We start from the raw sequence: 17378 nt of genomic DNA, 5'->3' as shown, positions 1-17378 counted from the left end.
CCTTTCAAAAGGTGTTCCGGAAAAAAAAAAAAAAAAAAAAAAAAGGTAATAAGCAATTACTTTGAGAATGTAAAATATCAAACAAGCAACAAATTTTAGATTTTCTCAAATGTCATCACCAAAATCATCATCATCATCATCTAGAATTAATAAAATCAAATATTAGGATGAAGAGTACAATTAATAAATATTCCAGTTGTTATTGTTCATAGGCTATTTAAACCTAAATCTGCTCACAGGTGTGAATTATTTTGACTTCAACTACATTTATAAAAAAAGTCATATATATATATATATATATATATATATATATATATATATATATATATATATATATATATATATATATATATATATATATAGAGAGAGAGNTATATATATATATATATATATATATAGACAGAGAGAGAGAGAGAGAGAGTGAGAGAGAGAGAGAGAGAGAGAGAGAGAGAGTGAGTCAGGAAAAGCAGGTTTCACAACAACTGTTAAATGTCATGCTTTGGTTTTGGTGGAGACCAAAATGCAGAGGCAAGGATTGCAAGACTGTGGCGAATGAAGAACTCAGAAGATGGAACGGACTGTGTGCGTCCACCACAAGGGATCGGACAACAGAGAAACCGATCCACAGAGTTCTGCTGCCTCATTCTTTCACACACCTGTGCAGTGGATGAGTAAATGAACAGACGAGGAACAACTGTGGAACAAAATGAAACTAAGGCACAGAGGGGAAACATTGAGTAAACCAGGAGACAGACAAAACCAAACACTAGGATAACCTAAAATTACAAGCATAGGAAAATTCACAAAAACAACCTGAAATACAGCACAAGTACTTAACTGAACTCAAAGTCCACCAGACTGACATTAAATCATCTGATTAAAAATACACATCATGCATGTTTGCTCCTATTTTATTTAATGATGCTTTGAAAGTAATATATCTTTTTGTTTGCTAGAAATGGCAAATATTCCATTTCTTTAAATCAAATGTGACTATAAAATCTCCTGTTGTCGTTGCTGGTGGTGTTGCGCTGCAACCCAGTGATTTCAGTGAGTGTGTTGTGTCTGAAAACCGAGTGAAAGGGTAAAAAAGAAGTAAAAAAAAAAATAAAAAATACCAAAATGAGTAATAGTGAAGATGCTGTTGTCGCATTAATTCCTCGTGTCTTTTCTCCTTCTTGGCCCAAGTTTAAATCAACTGTCATGCTATAACTGAAGCGAAGAAATGCAGTGGTCGTATATGTATGTATGAATGAATGAATGAATGAATAAATATGATTTGCCTGTCTTGGACCCTCTCAAGGACAAAATCTTGTGCTCCCTTTGTGTCTCTTGTGAGCTGCACGCCTGCATCTCAGTCTCCGTGTTTGCCAGTCGTAGACGTGTGATTGTAGTTTTGACTAAGAATTTTCTTGTGCGTCTGTGGGTGTCTTCATCTGCATTTACAAGGGCTTGTGTGTTGCTACCGGATGTCCTGTAGGGCTCTCTCTCCTGCTTTTTTTTTTTTTTTTGTGGAATAATGACGATCTACTTCCCCCAGCAGTGCAAACACAAACAAACACCCATCTCTCCCCTGCTCCCCCGTCCTTGCCTCATCTGTGGAAGTCACATTCACATACAGCCGTTTGCAGGTGATGTACCCAGGAAACGCTGCCCTGTAATTGTGTCACTCTGTCTTCCTGTGGTGAGGTAGCTGATGGCTTGGTGCCTGCAGCCTGCGACTCACCAGAATTACCAACTGAGCGGCGAGTGGGAGAGGAGGGGCTCCATTAAAATGCAAAATCACCACTGCTGTGCACTGCGGCGCCTTGCACCCTCACTTTTTCTCCAAGGCAGCCATCTTATGATGGAATGAGTATGTGCTTGATGGTGTGTGAATGTGTGTGTGTGTGTGTGTCTATGTGCGTGTGAAAACGCGTGTGCATGTGCATCTCTATGTCCCTGCTTTTGATAGAGTGTAGAGTTGAGCCACGGCATGGAATGGTGAGATGGTGTGGTAAGCAGGTTTGTGTGCGGGTGTGTGTATGTGTGTGTGTGCGTGCGAGGCAGGGGTGATAAATCAGAGCTAGGTAAAGGCTTTTTAATGCAGCGGACCCCTCTCCCAGCCTCCATCCTCTGTCAGGGCTCAGTAAAAGATGAGAGCCCCCTGGGGAATGGCACTAGCCCGCAGAATAGCACGGCTACGCCGCAGGTCACACACACATGCATGCAAACACACACAGGGATAGACGCATAGCCACTGACTGGGCCTTGTGAATGAGTGAATACATGAATAACTGAATCAACTGAATGTATGAATATATAAATAAAACTTTGCACAGGAGCTACATTTATTGATGAACACCCCAGCAAATAAATGTGTTTTTCAAATGATTTCCAAATGAATCCCTAAATGATTTATGGCCGGTGATATTGCATTTAGATCAGAGAAAATATTTTTGCACAAAACAGAATGAATATTTGGTTCATTTCTGCCTGTGCTCCGAAGGTCAAACAGAGTCCCTCTCGATGATGTGCCTTGAGTCTTGAAGCGGCCCCAGGTTTCAGGGGGCCGGATATGAAAAATATGTGGAATTTGCCAACATCTGACAATACTTAGTCGGCAATATATCTCCTGTCTGATAGAAAAATGTGTTCTGAATTGCAGATACGCTCTCCTTTCTGGCATACCTTTTTAATTTGACTTTAAGGGAAAACATGCCAAGCTCCGAGATAGACAAGGAGAGATATGACCGCTGAATTTTGGGCAGACCTTTGCGGATGGGGCAAAAAAGGACTCCAGCAGCTTGGCTCAGAAGCTGAGCACAAACACTTGAGAACATAATACTTGACAACGAGCCCAGAGTGTCAGTGAGGGGCCCTACAGAGAAAACTCTGGCAGAGGAAAAAGAAGAAAAAAAAAGAGGCAAAAAATGCAAAAGATTTGATTTTTACTCAGGATATCAGATAATCTGGGATAACAATTTATGCCCCTCTTTTTTTAATATTATAAATTAGTTGGATTGTTAAACAGTCTAGCATTACTGTCCAGAGAAGAGAAGTGCACATAATTCAAGGCCACAAAAATCCTTTTGTTGGAAAACATTGTTTTTTTTTTTTTTTGGTTTGTTTTTTTTAAATGAAATGAAATTAGATACCATCTGACAATGTAGGAAATATCTACATACACACACGAGTAGATTGTGGTGTAATTCAGGGATCCGTTTTGGATCCCTGAAATAAATAAATGCTTCTCAACGGAAAGATTTGCTTTTTCATAGAGATGGATGGACCAGACCAGTAAAAATCTTAGGGTGGCACAAAAAAAAAAAAAAAAAAGAAAAAGAAAGAAAAGGTGGCCACATTTTTCCAGGAGTGGCCATGGCCCTTGATCTAGAAGAGGTGCAGTGCTGGATGGCTAATAGCATTTCACATTTTAATGACAGAAAGTCGCCGTAGGTCCTATCCATCTTATCTTGGATCCCACTTTATGCCCTTGACATTTTATCTTCTTCCCAGGTCAAGATTTTAGTTGTTATATTTAACGGCCATTTGAACTTTTATAAAGAGATTGGCGCTGTGATAAAGAATCATGTCTTAAATCTCAAAACTCAAATACATTCTCAATAACCACGCCATGAAGACAGCGATCACTGCTTTAATTGAACCCAGGTCGGACTACTGGATTCCTCTCTGTTTTGGCCTGAGTCAGTCTCTGTTATCTTCTGCTGCTTTACTTCTGACTGAAACCAGAATAAGAGACAAAATCGGCACTGTGTTTTTATCACTTATATTAAGTATAGACTTGATAAAAAATTTTTTTAAGTTTTATGAGGTTTGGAAACCCAAAAATATTTCCTAACTATCCTTTCTTTAGATCATAGAACTTGGACATTCTAACATTCTAGATTAGTCGGTTCCAGATATTATTCTTTGACTGAATAAGTCCCAAAGTTCTGCGACAGCCTCCTCCTCTCTGTTAAATGTGGGTCTTCCATTCATCCCTTTACAAACAGCTTAAGCACATATGAATCCACCTAACGCTTTGGAAAATTTTAATGTAAAACTTGTAGCATGATTTGTAACTTTATTTACTATTTCTAAACCTGGTTTTACTCATTTTATCTCATTCATCTTTACAGTGTTTTTAAAGATTCTTTTCACTCTACTTTGATTTTAGATGTGCTTCAGAAATAAAATGTATTTAACATAGAGAGGCAAAAGCTGTGTACTATACACTGTTTACAATTTGACAGTGCTATCAGAGGTCATGCACAGGTTCTGTTTCGGAGGTTTAAAAAAAAAAAATACACAAGTACTAAATTTAGCTGACATGTACCCTGTCTTGCATCTTAGACATTATTCCTCTCTGCTTTTATTTCCACGTTTAGGAAGATGCGCTTCAGTTTGAACTCCACTTAGAGACCTCGCTACATTACTCACAGAGCCAATGTGCATATTGCCGTGTTTATTATTTCTCGTGTGTTTTTGTATTTGTGTCTCTGCGCATCGTTTGGACGGAGCAGGTTAATGCTGGTTGACACGTGCGGCTCACTCATCTCCAGGAGGAATCAAGACTCCCGGCTAAACCGTTGCACACAGGTATCCATGGCAACTACTAAAATATATTTCTTTCTGAACCACGGCAAGTTGGAAATTCCAACACTAAAAAGCATTGTCATTACCTGGCGGCTTCAGACTTAACAGGGTTATGCTTTCTGTGCCTGCTGTTGATGTTCTTTATTGTTGCCTACAGTTGTAATTTAAAATTTGGTCATTTCTTGCTGCACACACTGTCTTTCAAAAGTATACGTACCACTTAAACATTTGAACAATTTCTCCCAATGCAACCTCACACTTTGATGTACTCTGTTGTGATGTAGGTAATAAAACAACAAGAAAGAAGCATGCATTTCTTCAACGGAAGGAAGATGCAACAGTTTTAAAATCTTTTAGCGTATAAATCTCAAAAGGGTGGCATGCATTTACAGTTACTCCTATTATCCCTAAAAAAAAAAAAAAAGCTCATTTGTAAGCAAGCATAAACAAAGCAATATTTATGGAAAGCAAAGCATGTATTGTTTTCCGTAGCTTTTTGTTGGTCTACAAAAAATTCAATTAAAACACGTTAAGCTCATTTCTGTTGTGACGCAGAGAAGTTCCCAAAGTATGAACACTTTTGCGAGGCACCTACAAAAGAAAACGTTGCAATTTTCACTTGGATTCCCTGGGATTTAACAATACCGCAGTTCGTCAATAAACCGAAGTCAGATCGGCAGGACATTATCAAATATTCATGGCAATTTACACATGTTCCTGCTTGTATTTGGTTTCTCCTGTGTATTAAGTCTGGTTGGAGCATTGATTGATGGAGGACAGAAAACACAAGTCTGCGCTCTTCTAGTTTCTTCCTTTGTAGTTGCTGATGACTGTTGGTTGATTGCACAATGATTCTGATGCTTATGTTAACTATATGTAACGGGTATTAGATATACAGATGAAATTCCTGCTAAAATATGTTTCACAGTTATCCTGTAATTGGTGGTTTTTGGCGCCCCCTACTGGTTACCTATAAATTGGATGAGAAACCAAAAATTCCACACAGTTGGTTCAGCGCTCTGTTGTGGTAAGTCAGCAAATCCGGTTCTCTTCCAAATGGTGTTGGAGGTTTGTTCAGGAGGGTGACTGGAATCTTTGTTGCATTGCACAGAGCCATAGGTTGACCAGTAGAGAGGCTCACTGCGCCATATGTGTTTTGTCAACCACTTATTACAGATAATTATATTATATTGAATGTCAGTGGTTTGTTTTGTCGGATATGTGTATCAGTTTGTCGGTTGGTTTGTTATATTTATCAGTTTGTCAGTTGTGGTTGCCATTCTGTTTGTTTGTTGGGTTCTATGGCAACATGACATGTTCTTTTCCACTAATCCCCAGAGAGCTTTTAATGACTGTTGTTGTATTTATTATTCATATTTTTATTTATATTCTAAAACTATACGATCAAATGGCCTAGAAAATATAATGTCAGAATTCACTATAATTGTTTGTAAATTACACAGTTGGTTCAACGCTCTGTTGTGAGCCATAGGTTGACCAGTAGAGAGGCTCACTGCGCCATATGTGTTTTGTCAACCACTGATTACAGATTGTAATAAATCATCTAAAAACCAACCAACCGGTATCCGAGTGTGCATAACAGGACGGAGGGGTAAAGACAGAGCTGTTACATATAAATAGCCTTGGAAATGACTGTGTAGTATATGAGTTTAAATGTAATCCTATATGCAGTACTTTAACTGAACAACACAGTTTACAAAAAAAACACACAAAAAAACATCCTAACCTAGAAAGTGATTCAGGTGTCTCTATACAGCTGCAGGACATGCAACTCAAGACAAATGAACCTATATGTAAAGTCAAAGTGATGAAGCCCTTAGGGTCAATATCTATTTTTTTCAAAAGAGAAGTAAAATCAAACAAACAAAAAAACTCAATTGCATACCTCCTACTGCATTTCTTTTAGGGGAAGAACAGAAAAAAAAGCACATTCTGTCCTCCACCGCATTCCTGGACAAGCAGAGGTTCAATCACATTTGCAGAAGTTATCAAAACTTTCAAAGGGCTCAGCTGGCGCCTTAAGCCACAGGAAATTCACTGGGCCATCTGGAGGGATGTGTGCAGATTATTGCTCATTTAGTCTGCTCTAGACATCAGTAGGAAGAAGACTGAGATGACTAAAGTCGTGCACGGGCAGGACAGTACGTATGCGCACACGCACACAGACGCTCGTGCTGGTGCGCACAGCACACCGGTGCGTAATCCCCCCATAATGCCCTTTGGTATCTTGTTTGTCCCGTCCCTTTGCCACTCCTACCCATCCAGTCAGATGGGTCGGAGGAGTTCAGTAACAGACAAACATCTTGCAACTCTTTCCAAGTAAGGTATGAAACATAAAATTGTAATATATATAATCTTGCTTGATAATTGGAAAAAAAAGTATCATCTTGATTAAATATGTCATTGAAATCATAATTATTTTAATCAATTTCCTATTGACTTTCTTGCTCAGAAACACGCTTTCTATTCCAACAATAAGACTCTTAAGACGCTATGAAATACATTCCATCTGTCATTATTAGTATTACCTTATATTATTAATTATCTGTGGTTGAGTCGGAGTGGAAAATGACGGATGGATGATTTATTATTGTAGCAAATTAACAATGCAAACATTCCATATTTAACACATTCACAAATTCGGCTTAAATTTGGTTTTGCAGAAGGTGTGTATAAATTAAAATTTTTGATTTTTTTTTTTTTAATTTAACTAAAAATAAAAGTGACAACAGTGATGTTTAGATCTTTCCCAGGTGTTGGTTTGAAATTTGAAAGGAAATCTGAGTAACTTCACAGCTTTGTATTTTTGATGAAATATTAGTTTCATAGGAACAAATATTGTTCAGCAATACTTTTGTTTAAATCATGAAATGAAGTAAAAAAAAAACTAACTAAAATGCATCAAATAGATTTTACACGGAAGAAATAAATGGATATCCACCCTATGCCCTTTGTTTTGTTGAATGCACACACACACACACACACACACACACACACACACACACACACACACACACCGCCCAGATTTGCCGTCAGTGTCTCAGGCGCGGATCTGGCTTTTAAAAGTTCTAAAGAATAACAACCTTTGTCGACCTACATCATGAAACACAGCACTCTACAGAGCGTCTACGCGGTTTTTTTTTTATTTGCCCATTCAGCTTACACATATTGGGTTGGACGTATGATAATGTAAAAATTCCAAATTACCCTGGGACCTGAGATCAAAAAGGAAAAGGCCAAATTCCCTGAATTCCCAAACCATAGATGCTCCAGCTTTGTGTGAAATGCAACCAGACAAAACCTAAACACCATGATAAAGGCAAAGGAAATTACTTTCCTTATTTTAGGTGTGATTGATTGTCCCCCTGACCTGCTAGACTGAAGAGGTGGTTAAAAAGAAGAGGCAGACTTAGATAATTGGGCCCGATGGTATCCAAAGCCCGGCAGGTGTTGAAAGAAGTCTCATAATGCAGGTACCAGCAGCGGCTGCAACCCTGAACTTCTGCACACCTAGGATTTGTCTACCTTGAAGGAATTTTGGTGTTTTATGTTTGGCATGTCTTTTATTGAATAGATGAAATATGAGCTACTTGTAACTCCTATTGACGTATTGGACATGCCACAAGAAAACAAAACCAAAAAAAAAAAAAAAAAAAAGGTATAGAGGTGTCAAAAATCCTCAGAGATGTCGACAAATAAATAGAGCATTTTTGTTTTATCTTTTCTTGGCACGAGAAATAATGTCATTCAGTCTTTGAAAGTGGTGTCAGTTGTTAGAAATATCTTGCCGATACATGAGGGATGTAACTCCCTTACCTGTTGAAAAGTGAGTAAGGAGAAGGATCAGAGATGGAATTTAGTTGAACAGAAAAAGGCACAGATGTTTTCACTCTTTAATTTCATTAGTGAATCACAGGGCTATCCGAGTCCTTCTAGCCATTTCAAATGAAGAGGTAAAAGCCAGGCATGAGCATTAATGAGTTTTTTTTTTTTCTTAGAGGAAAAATATGCATGTTCTATCCTTACCATTATCTGCAAGCCAGGGGCTCTGTTCCAATTAGAGAATACCACAGACGTACCATCCAACAAGCATGCACACAAACGAACCTACAATAGGTACAGTAAAGTACCCGGCATTAGAGAGCCAAGAGAAGAGCTTTTTACTTAAAAAAACTATTTAATCAGGAAAATCAACGCTTCACATCAAAGAAATGGAGATGAGGGACAGGCGGATAAAGAGGCTCATCAAAGAAGGAGATCTAGTTAGGGATTCAACGCCCTAATTCCCTTTCTCTTAAAACCGTCGTCAGAGGGGGCACAGGGCCAATTTGCTCCCTAAATGGCTGCGTGTGAATGTGCAGATTGCTTTGCATAGCCGCTGGGAATGTGGGTTTCCTCCTCTTTTTCTTCTCCACACGGAGCCTGAGAATTAGAAAAGATCCAAAGACAGATAGGCTTAACTGAGCCCCAGCTACCTTCCTTAAGTCCAGAGCCCTGCTCCAACTTCCAACTAATTTAATACATGTCCTAACTCAATTAATAGACTCTAATGCAATGTTTCTTCTTTATCTCTTTTTCTTTCCTGAGGATTGGAGGCTTCAATTAGAGTTACAGAGTAATATCAGCAAAAAAGGTTTGGATTGTAAGTCTCTTTGAATGTTAAGACAATGACATGTCCCAGTGGCATTAGGGTTGATCATATATGCATCCTTAATCTCAAACATCGACCTAATCTCACTTTCTGGGACTTACTTCACATTAATGTAATGTAGTGCATAAAATATTGACCATCGGTCTTTCCTATCTGGGGCTTTATATGCGTTAGTGTTGCATTCATTAGTCAGAACGTCCTTGATATAAAAGAGGACCTCAAAGAATCCTCAGGATGTGTCCTCTGTTTTCCACAAGATGTCAACCCAATCATCATCTAGGATTGTAACACCCACCTCAAGGTTTTAAGTTTTCTTTTAATCCATCGCAAGACTCCGTCAATACTTCTATAGGAGGTTTAAACCGTACAATTGATTCATGTTGGATTACCTTACATTACCACAAAGGACATCTGCCACAGAGACTTGGAGAAGTTCTAGGACAAAGAAAGAAGCCATTGGTCAGTATCACATAAATAATTTAACACAAGATCAAACCAATGCAACAACCCGATGTTCTTCAGGGCCCCCGCGAACCTCATAAGTAGAGATATTGCATGCGTTATTCTCTTAAGCCCAGCCAAAGTCTCATCTGAGCGCAGATTCATGCGTTTGTGCCGGTAGAACTGAGGCCGTTTCCCTCTGCAATAGGCTCTCTGTTACGCCTGCAGTTACAATTGATTGTCTTGGCAATCAGCAATTAAGCACTGGTGATCAGAGAAGGGAAAAAGAACGAGTGGGAAGAGGAGGTGGATAGCAACCATCACAACCCCCCCCTCCATCCCACTCCTCTTTTGTCAGCCCAGGAAAGGCTTCACTCAGCTGGGGTGAGTTTGGCCTGGGGCTGGGCTCACTGGTGGAGGTTAACTCCAGCATAAATAAGCATCTTTGGACTCATTACAGGGATTAGAGAGTAATTCGCCTGCGAGGAAGGAGACGACTGCCAGGGTTTTGGTACAGTTTACTACAGTCTTATAGGGGCGAGGGCCCTTGAGATTACAGAGGGAGAGAGACGGAAAGGCAGCAAAAGAGAGAAAGGCCAAGGGAAAAGAGAGGATGGCTGTCAAGTGTGTGTGAGTCAATCCAAGCCCCTGGCTGCCCCCTTGATCTTGAGCATGTTGGGGTGCTGTGAAAACGGATAATGGGAGTTAGAACGACCAGGCCTGTCTAGAGAGAAGTGTACTGATTGTTATAACTTTCCCTCGTCTCTCGCTCTCTCTCACTCCTCCACTTAACTAAATAAACACCCAAGAGGTAGCACTCTATCAATTTTAATGATGTTGAAATACAATTTAGGCACAAAATACACAACAAATGCTAATTTGGCCATGATGAGAGGCATCAGAAATTCCTCCCATTATTTATTCAGCTGACTTTCTGCATTTTTCATCAGAACAAATATTCCCATTTCAACAAACACACACACACACACACACACACACACATCCACGCGCCCCATCACAGAGCCAATTTGGAGCATAAATCAACACATTCACTCATCAAATATATGCCCCGTGTGGTGCTCTGTAGTCTGTCCAGTGCACCAAAGACAAATAATTCCATCCAAAGTCCAGCCAGAGAAACAGAGGGCACAGAAGACTGTCAATATATGCACACATACATTAAACATAGCAGACAACTGTGTGCTTAGAAAAGACACAGTAAGGAAAAGTCCTCCCGTCATAAAGTCATACATGACTAAATATTTTGGAAAAAAAAAAAGAAAAAAAAAAGCAAATACTGGGAACAGACAAACACAATTTCTTCAGAAATTAACATCTCCATCAAGGAGATAGGAAATAGAGGTAGGAGATGAACTACCAAAACTCGTACTAAGAACCAAACGGAAAGTTTTTCCAGTCAGAGTAACGGATATAAAAGAAACAACCTGGGAAAAACAAAACAAACAAACAAACAAAAAAATAAAAATAAAAAGCTGTTTCTACTTTTGTATACCACCTTCACATCACTGGTGGCACACAACTTCCTAAGTCCGTTTTCTGTGTAAATAATCAATGAATAAGTCAATCAAGTTTAATCATTGGCTTCTCTAGATATGACTGTCCAATGCTAACATAAGTTTAAAGGGTTTTGAAAATATTTGCAAAAACAGTTAAAATGTTTCTGAGACTCAAGTCGCTTTAAGCTGATAGAAGTCTGATTTGGTCATATCTGTTAGCTTCAGCTTACTGATCAGGATTCATGTTAAAACAAACAACAACAAAAAAACAGTTATTTGCTAAATGTAAAATACTACTAGCTTCTTACAGTTTACCAAATCTTCGCTTAAATAATCCTCAACTATCCCTTTCACTCAGACCGAGTTTCTAGCAGTTTTCTCTCAGCAGGCTGGAACCATCACCTGCCCACAACCTGCATGTCCATCTTCACCACATTGGGCGTCCCTGCTTCTGCCCCACATTTCGGACATGTGAGGTAAGCGTCGGCGATGCTGTGGCTTTTAATGCAGTAGTAGCAGAAAACGTGCTGGCACCCCACTGTATGAGGCATTGTTGGCCATTCTCCACATAGTCCACAGTTTTTCCACATGTCTTTTCCCTCTCTTGTGCCTTCTTCCTCAGAATCTTTTCTTCCAAGCACATGCAATAACACCGCCGCTTTCAGTTTCCTTAAATTTACCAGCGGCAACAAGAAGATGAGGAACTCGGCAAAGCCGTGCCACAGTAGTTCCCGGTTCATGTGCTGGTAAGTTACATCTCGAACCACATTAGGTTTACTGAACACAGCCTGAGCTCCCGCAATTCTTTCAGGTAGGACAGGGTGACGGCCATTCCTTAGGAAAACTAGGAAGTTGACAAAGGTAGCGAACTTTGCCAGACCAGAAACAAGAGTCAAGGCTTTACGGAGACTTTGTTGCAGCAAGCCACCATCCGACTCCGAAACAGCCCCTCTTGGACTCAAAGCCAAACATGGCAGGAGACGGTAGGAACGCTCCTGCAGCCAACGGGGGCCTGCAGTAAGTATGGCAAGACCCAACTTCTGACGACGGGACAGCGGTCTGTAGTGGGGAGAAGATGAAGATGTGCTTTGATAGCGCAGGCTCAGTAGAGATTGACCTATTGTGGCATTGCTAGAATAAAGAGTAAACCTCCAGAGCAACAGATAAAGTAATGCTTTCAGTTCAGGCTCCATCGGGGTGAGCAACCCTGGGCGGCAGTTCTGGAAACACTGAGTGAACTGGGTCCACAGCAGTTGCTCAAGGGCCGAGTCCAGCTCCAGGGCATCCAGCTGGCTGATGCGCAAAACTGGTGGGTCAACTGCAGATTCTGACCCATTAGTTTGAGTTGTCCTTTTGTTGTGGTCCCTGTTCAAACCTGCTGGAAAAAAAAAAAAAAAAAAAAAAAAAAACAAAAAAAAAATTAAAAAAGGCTTTGAGATTTGTGTTTGATGTAGAATTTGCATAACGATTTAACTTTGGTTTAATTTGGAAACCAAGTCATTAATACAGCTTCTCAAAATGCGGAGTTCGAATAGAAGAACCTGTGAACACTAACATTTTTCCAAAGGGAACCTGGACAGCAAGATACAAACAATCAAATGTTTTGAAGCAACAGCTTAAGTTGAAATAGAAACAGAGTGGATTTTTCCCAAGGTTCCTACAAATTTTTCATGTAAAAATTCCTTATATTTTTAGACTCCAGAGTTTCCAGGCATTTTTTAGCCCATTTTGGAAGTAGACACGCTACGATTCATAATAAATTCACAACAAATGACAGGACAGACAGATGTGATTGTATAGATGAATGCATGTATGGATGGATAACTATACCATCTACAACATTTATTCTCCAGACTTTATTTCCAGGCAGTATACTCTGGATTACACTTTTTACCATTCATCTTTTCCCCATAATTTTTCAGACCCATGGACCTTGTTCTGAAAAAAATAGCAATAATGAAGAACACTGCTGTCATACAACCACTATTATTTTTCTTATCTTAAAATCTATTTAGGTTAAAATCTGCTCTGAGAAAAAAAAAAAAAAAAAAGTATAAAGAATCACTTCTATTACAGGACAACTTTGTTATACGGAGCAGGGAGGCCCTGGAGGGGAAGCCCATCCTATTAGAAAGGTTATTTTTCTTTACACAGAAACGAAAATCACTTTTCACATGTAAAACCCGTCCTTAATGCAAGCTTTGAGCTACGGCACACGGTGAAGCAGGGGGTCTTAGAATGCTTTCTCCACTGTATAAACACACACCATTCTACACACTAGACACACACCCACACAGTAGGCAAAGCTAAGGGGCTATCGTTGCCTGCTCCCTCCAGAGATAGGGGTGTGTGTACAAATCACATCACCAGGGATTAGGCTAACGGCACAGTCTCTGGTACACCATAAACATCTGCCAAATGTGGAACAATCCCCCCCTTCCAAGATTCAGCTCCATATGGGATCTCACCATTGTGTCATCTGGGCTACTTTGTGCTGCATACATTTGCAAACTGCTCAGTTCCCCGGTTTTATCTGCCCTTTGCCCGACTGAATCGCCTAAGAGGTGGAAGACTAACTAACACATTGAGAGACAGACGAAAAAGGCCACCGAAGGAGAGAGAGCGAGAGAGAGAGAGAAAAAGAGACAGAGAGAGGCCTTTTCTTGACAGTAGCTTTTGTGTCTCGATGAACAGGATTTGTCACGAGGCTTTAAAAGAGATTTCCACCGGGTAAATATGGCAGTTTTGACAGAAAGAGAGAGGGATGATGGTCACTTTAGATGCTTCTCAAGAAGGTTAAAAAAAGCCCATCCTAACATACTGGGCCAATACTGAGGTATACAGGACTGTCTGTGCATTCAAGACATTTAAATAGAGCCAGGATACACCATCCAAATAAGTGAGAATTAGCAAACCGATGAAAAAAAGTGAATTTACGCTGAACTAAGCAGGTATGACAAATTTATTGAGCTTTCTTTGAAATGCTGCCATGTTAAGCGACCAGGACCTCGTTTGTGATGGGAGAGGAGTGTGGATTATAATATATATATATATATATATAAATACAGCATAAAAATAGAAGTAGTCTGAATGTGTATGCCAACCAATAAACAGGCTCTGTTTGTTCTGCTTAATCTGAAAGTTTTCCTTTGATGGAGGAAAATTTAGAGATTATATGCATGTGTGTCTGGCTATGAATGCATGCCAAGGAAAGCCTTGATCTATGTGGGGCTCTAATGCAACACTAAGTTAATCTATCAGTCTATAGCTGACACACACACACACACACACACACACGCAAATCGACAAATACACACACTGCCAGGTGGTGGAAATCCCCGTCACAGCAGCAGCACTCTCGGGAGAGTAAACCCGACCGGGTCCAATAGTCTTTTCAAAGCTTTTTATCGAGCAGTTTACAAGTTATGAATGAATATGTTTTATTTGGGGAAACACGGTATTGACAACCACCTATCAATAGTAATGTGACTATTGTCAAGGGTCTGTCAATATTAATGTAATTATGATGTAGAGGGATCAGAGGGAGGCTGCAGTTGAGGGCCAAGTAACATCTCCTGCCCACTGCCATATCAATAGCTGGGATTGTTATTGACAGCTTCCCTTCAGACTTGCAGGACTTGCCAAATATATAACAAGCAGGCACTTCAGTCAATGCCGGGCTGCCTATAAAAATTAAGCATTTGAATTTACATGGCTTTTACCGTGGACAGCTGGAAATCCATGTTCCTTATGTAATACTCAAAAGTCACAGTCGATACAAGTGTTTAGGGAGCAGCGACAGGGTGTGTTAGAGGCAGTGTTTTTTACAGTTCCCATACAAACCTGAAGGATCAGAGATACAGGGAAAGACATTATTTATTTGAAATAGGTAGACGCATATAGTGGCATCCACAGATGTTAGCAGCCAAGGAAAAATGTGGAAAAATAAATAAATAAAAATAAAATGGACCTGTCTTTTATTTCAGTAGTATGATATTATGCTTAGAATTTTTTTTTTTAATAAATTCAACCTTTTATTCATGTACATTTGTTAAGTGAGTATAAACTCCCACATTAGGCAATAAGTGTTTATTATTATTATTAAAAATACAATAATTTAAGTCACAATTAGCTGCACACTTGCTCCAAATTTTTTGAACCACATACTTTTTTATCAATAGGTCAGGAATGAACACTGAACCTTTGGTGAGAGAGATATTTGAATAAGTGTAAAGTAAACATTACACTCATTTTAAAACATATATATATATATATATATATATATATATATATATATATATATATATATATATATATATATCAACATGGGACTTTTTTCTCTCACTGCCTAAAAGGGATTAAATAAAAGGTATGACTTCTCAAAAATATTCAGTGTGAGATTATGCTACCACAATAGCAGACAAATTCATCTGAGCAGATCTTTTGGTGGCTGCAGATTTAGGAATTCTTTTGGTCAGCCAACCAACTCACAAATAAAAACAAAACTATTTAGGGGAGTTGGTGGCAAATGAAAATGAATCTGAAAGCAAATTCACCTGGAAAACCTCTGGACTTACTTTTTTTTTTTGTTTTTTTTTTAAGTCAGACCAGAAAAAAAATAATAAAATAAAATCACATTCCTTGGAATGTTAAAAGGTATTTCGATTCAGATCAGGGTTGATTCTCTTCTTGTTCCATTAGTTTGTGCATGCTATTTAGACAAAGATAGCACACTGACTCAAGGCTGACTATGATAGCTTAGGGACAACAACAATATCCAATCTAACATGAAACCCACTGTAACACTGCTCCGAGGCAAACGGGGCCATGGCCAACGTGAGGAAGGAGAGGAGAGGCTACAAAAAGCATACAGAGCATCAGCCTAGAGCTTCGGAGCAGAAATGGGTCCTCTGAAAGCTAGACAATAAGCCATAATGTCAGTTACCCTACAGAACGATGGATAGACAAAAAGACAGACACGTCAGCCAGCACATCCAGAAACCGCCAGATGGGAGCTTTGAGCTATCGTCTACAGATACATTGAGACAAAAAAAAAAGAATGGCTGAAAAGATAACTAAAGTGAAAAAAAAAAAAAAAAAAAAAAAAGGGGGAAAAAAAAAAAAAAAAAAAAAAAAAAAAAAAAAAAAAAAAAAAGGGGCGGGAGACAGATAAGCCCAAACCTTTCCCTAGAAGCTGACCTTGAGGATGACGGTCACAACAAAGAAGGAGGGACCATCCTGTAGCACACGCAGCTCAGCCACACTGAGGTGAATCCATCCAGGGAATAGCCTATAGACAGAGGAAGACCTCACTTTCTTCTTGACCTTGGCTTTGGTGTCTGGGGACAGCAGGAGGGTGTTTAGGACAGGGGGCTGAAGACTGGGGGGTGGGAAGGGGGAGGCTGGGAAGATGGACAGTCTCTAGGGAACTGCATTTTGTGTTTTTATTTTTTCCTGCAGCAGTAATACTACGAAGCCACTCACAGAGCTATCACTCGCTGTCACTGGAAACAGTGTGTCCAAAAGGTCTCAGTTTGGCTTTTTATGTATTGTAACACTCGAATTACTGGGCACTTAGGTGTGGTATTTGCATAATGTATTTGCTAAATTACTGCATAAATGGCTTTCTATGATGCTTGGTGAGGAAAACAAGCTGTGCATTGGCAAAGCACGCTGGATTACAACATTACATTTTTTTTGTTTCCTTTTTGTGCATGCAAATTAATTGCTATAAAAGCTCTGGTGGGAAAATATCGAAAAAAAAAAAATCTCTAAGCACTACTGTTTCTTTTGTCCAACTTCCCTTTACTAGCCTTCTATCAATGGGAATGAGTGAGGACCCATTAGTCAAAGCTTGCCATGTCTGCACTATATATATGAAAAAAAAAACGGATGAGAATGTCAAATTTAAAACTCTTAAGAGAGTGATGTCATACAGCAGACTACAGGCAGTACTGGGGACACTAAGATCACCCAGGCGGTAAGCAGACTAATTGTTATGAGTTCGTTTCATGAAAAATGAATGTGAGTAGATGCACAGAGGGGTCTTTGGGTTGTGTGTGCATCAGAGGCTAATGCTTTATCAAGACTTCCCCTCTTTCTCTAATCACCCAAGACTCCTTTGAGCCATGGGGTGAAAGCCAAGTTAATGCATGAACACACACACACAC

General features: G+C 39.4%; 1 protein-coding gene and 1 long non-coding RNA gene across 3 annotated transcripts in view; one reads left to right on the top strand and one right to left on the bottom strand.

Annotated features, from left to right (window-relative positions):
* Window positions 1–427: 427 nt before the first annotated feature.
* On the top strand, window positions 428–11146 carry LOC106944960 (uncharacterized). The gene is made up of 2 exons (XR_001424454.1): window positions 428–5697; window positions 6071–11146. It is a non-coding gene; the product is annotated as an uncharacterized LOC106944960 (long non-coding RNA).
* The window catches only part of pex2 (peroxisomal biogenesis factor 2), a 16648-nt gene continuing 9836 nt past the window's right edge, over window positions 10567–17378 (bottom strand). The window contains exon 2 of one of the 2 annotated variants that reach the window (XM_015028312.1): window positions 10567–12586. In XM_015028312.1, coding sequence (XP_014883798.1) covers window positions 11607–12586 — 980 coding nt within the window. In that variant the 3' untranslated portion in view covers window positions 10567–11606. The remainder of the gene's footprint in view (window positions 12587–17378) is intronic. The other variant, XM_015028313.1, reaches the window with a different exon arrangement.

This window comes from Poecilia latipinna, unplaced genomic scaffold, assembly GCF_001443285.1.
Source record: "Poecilia latipinna isolate Pla-1442-1.1 unplaced genomic scaffold, P_latipinna-1.0 Scaffold120, whole genome shotgun sequence".
NCBI classification, from domain to species: domain Eukaryota; kingdom Metazoa; phylum Chordata; class Actinopteri; order Cyprinodontiformes; family Poeciliidae; genus Poecilia; species Poecilia latipinna.
This window is presented reverse-complemented; position numbering and strand designations above follow the sequence as displayed.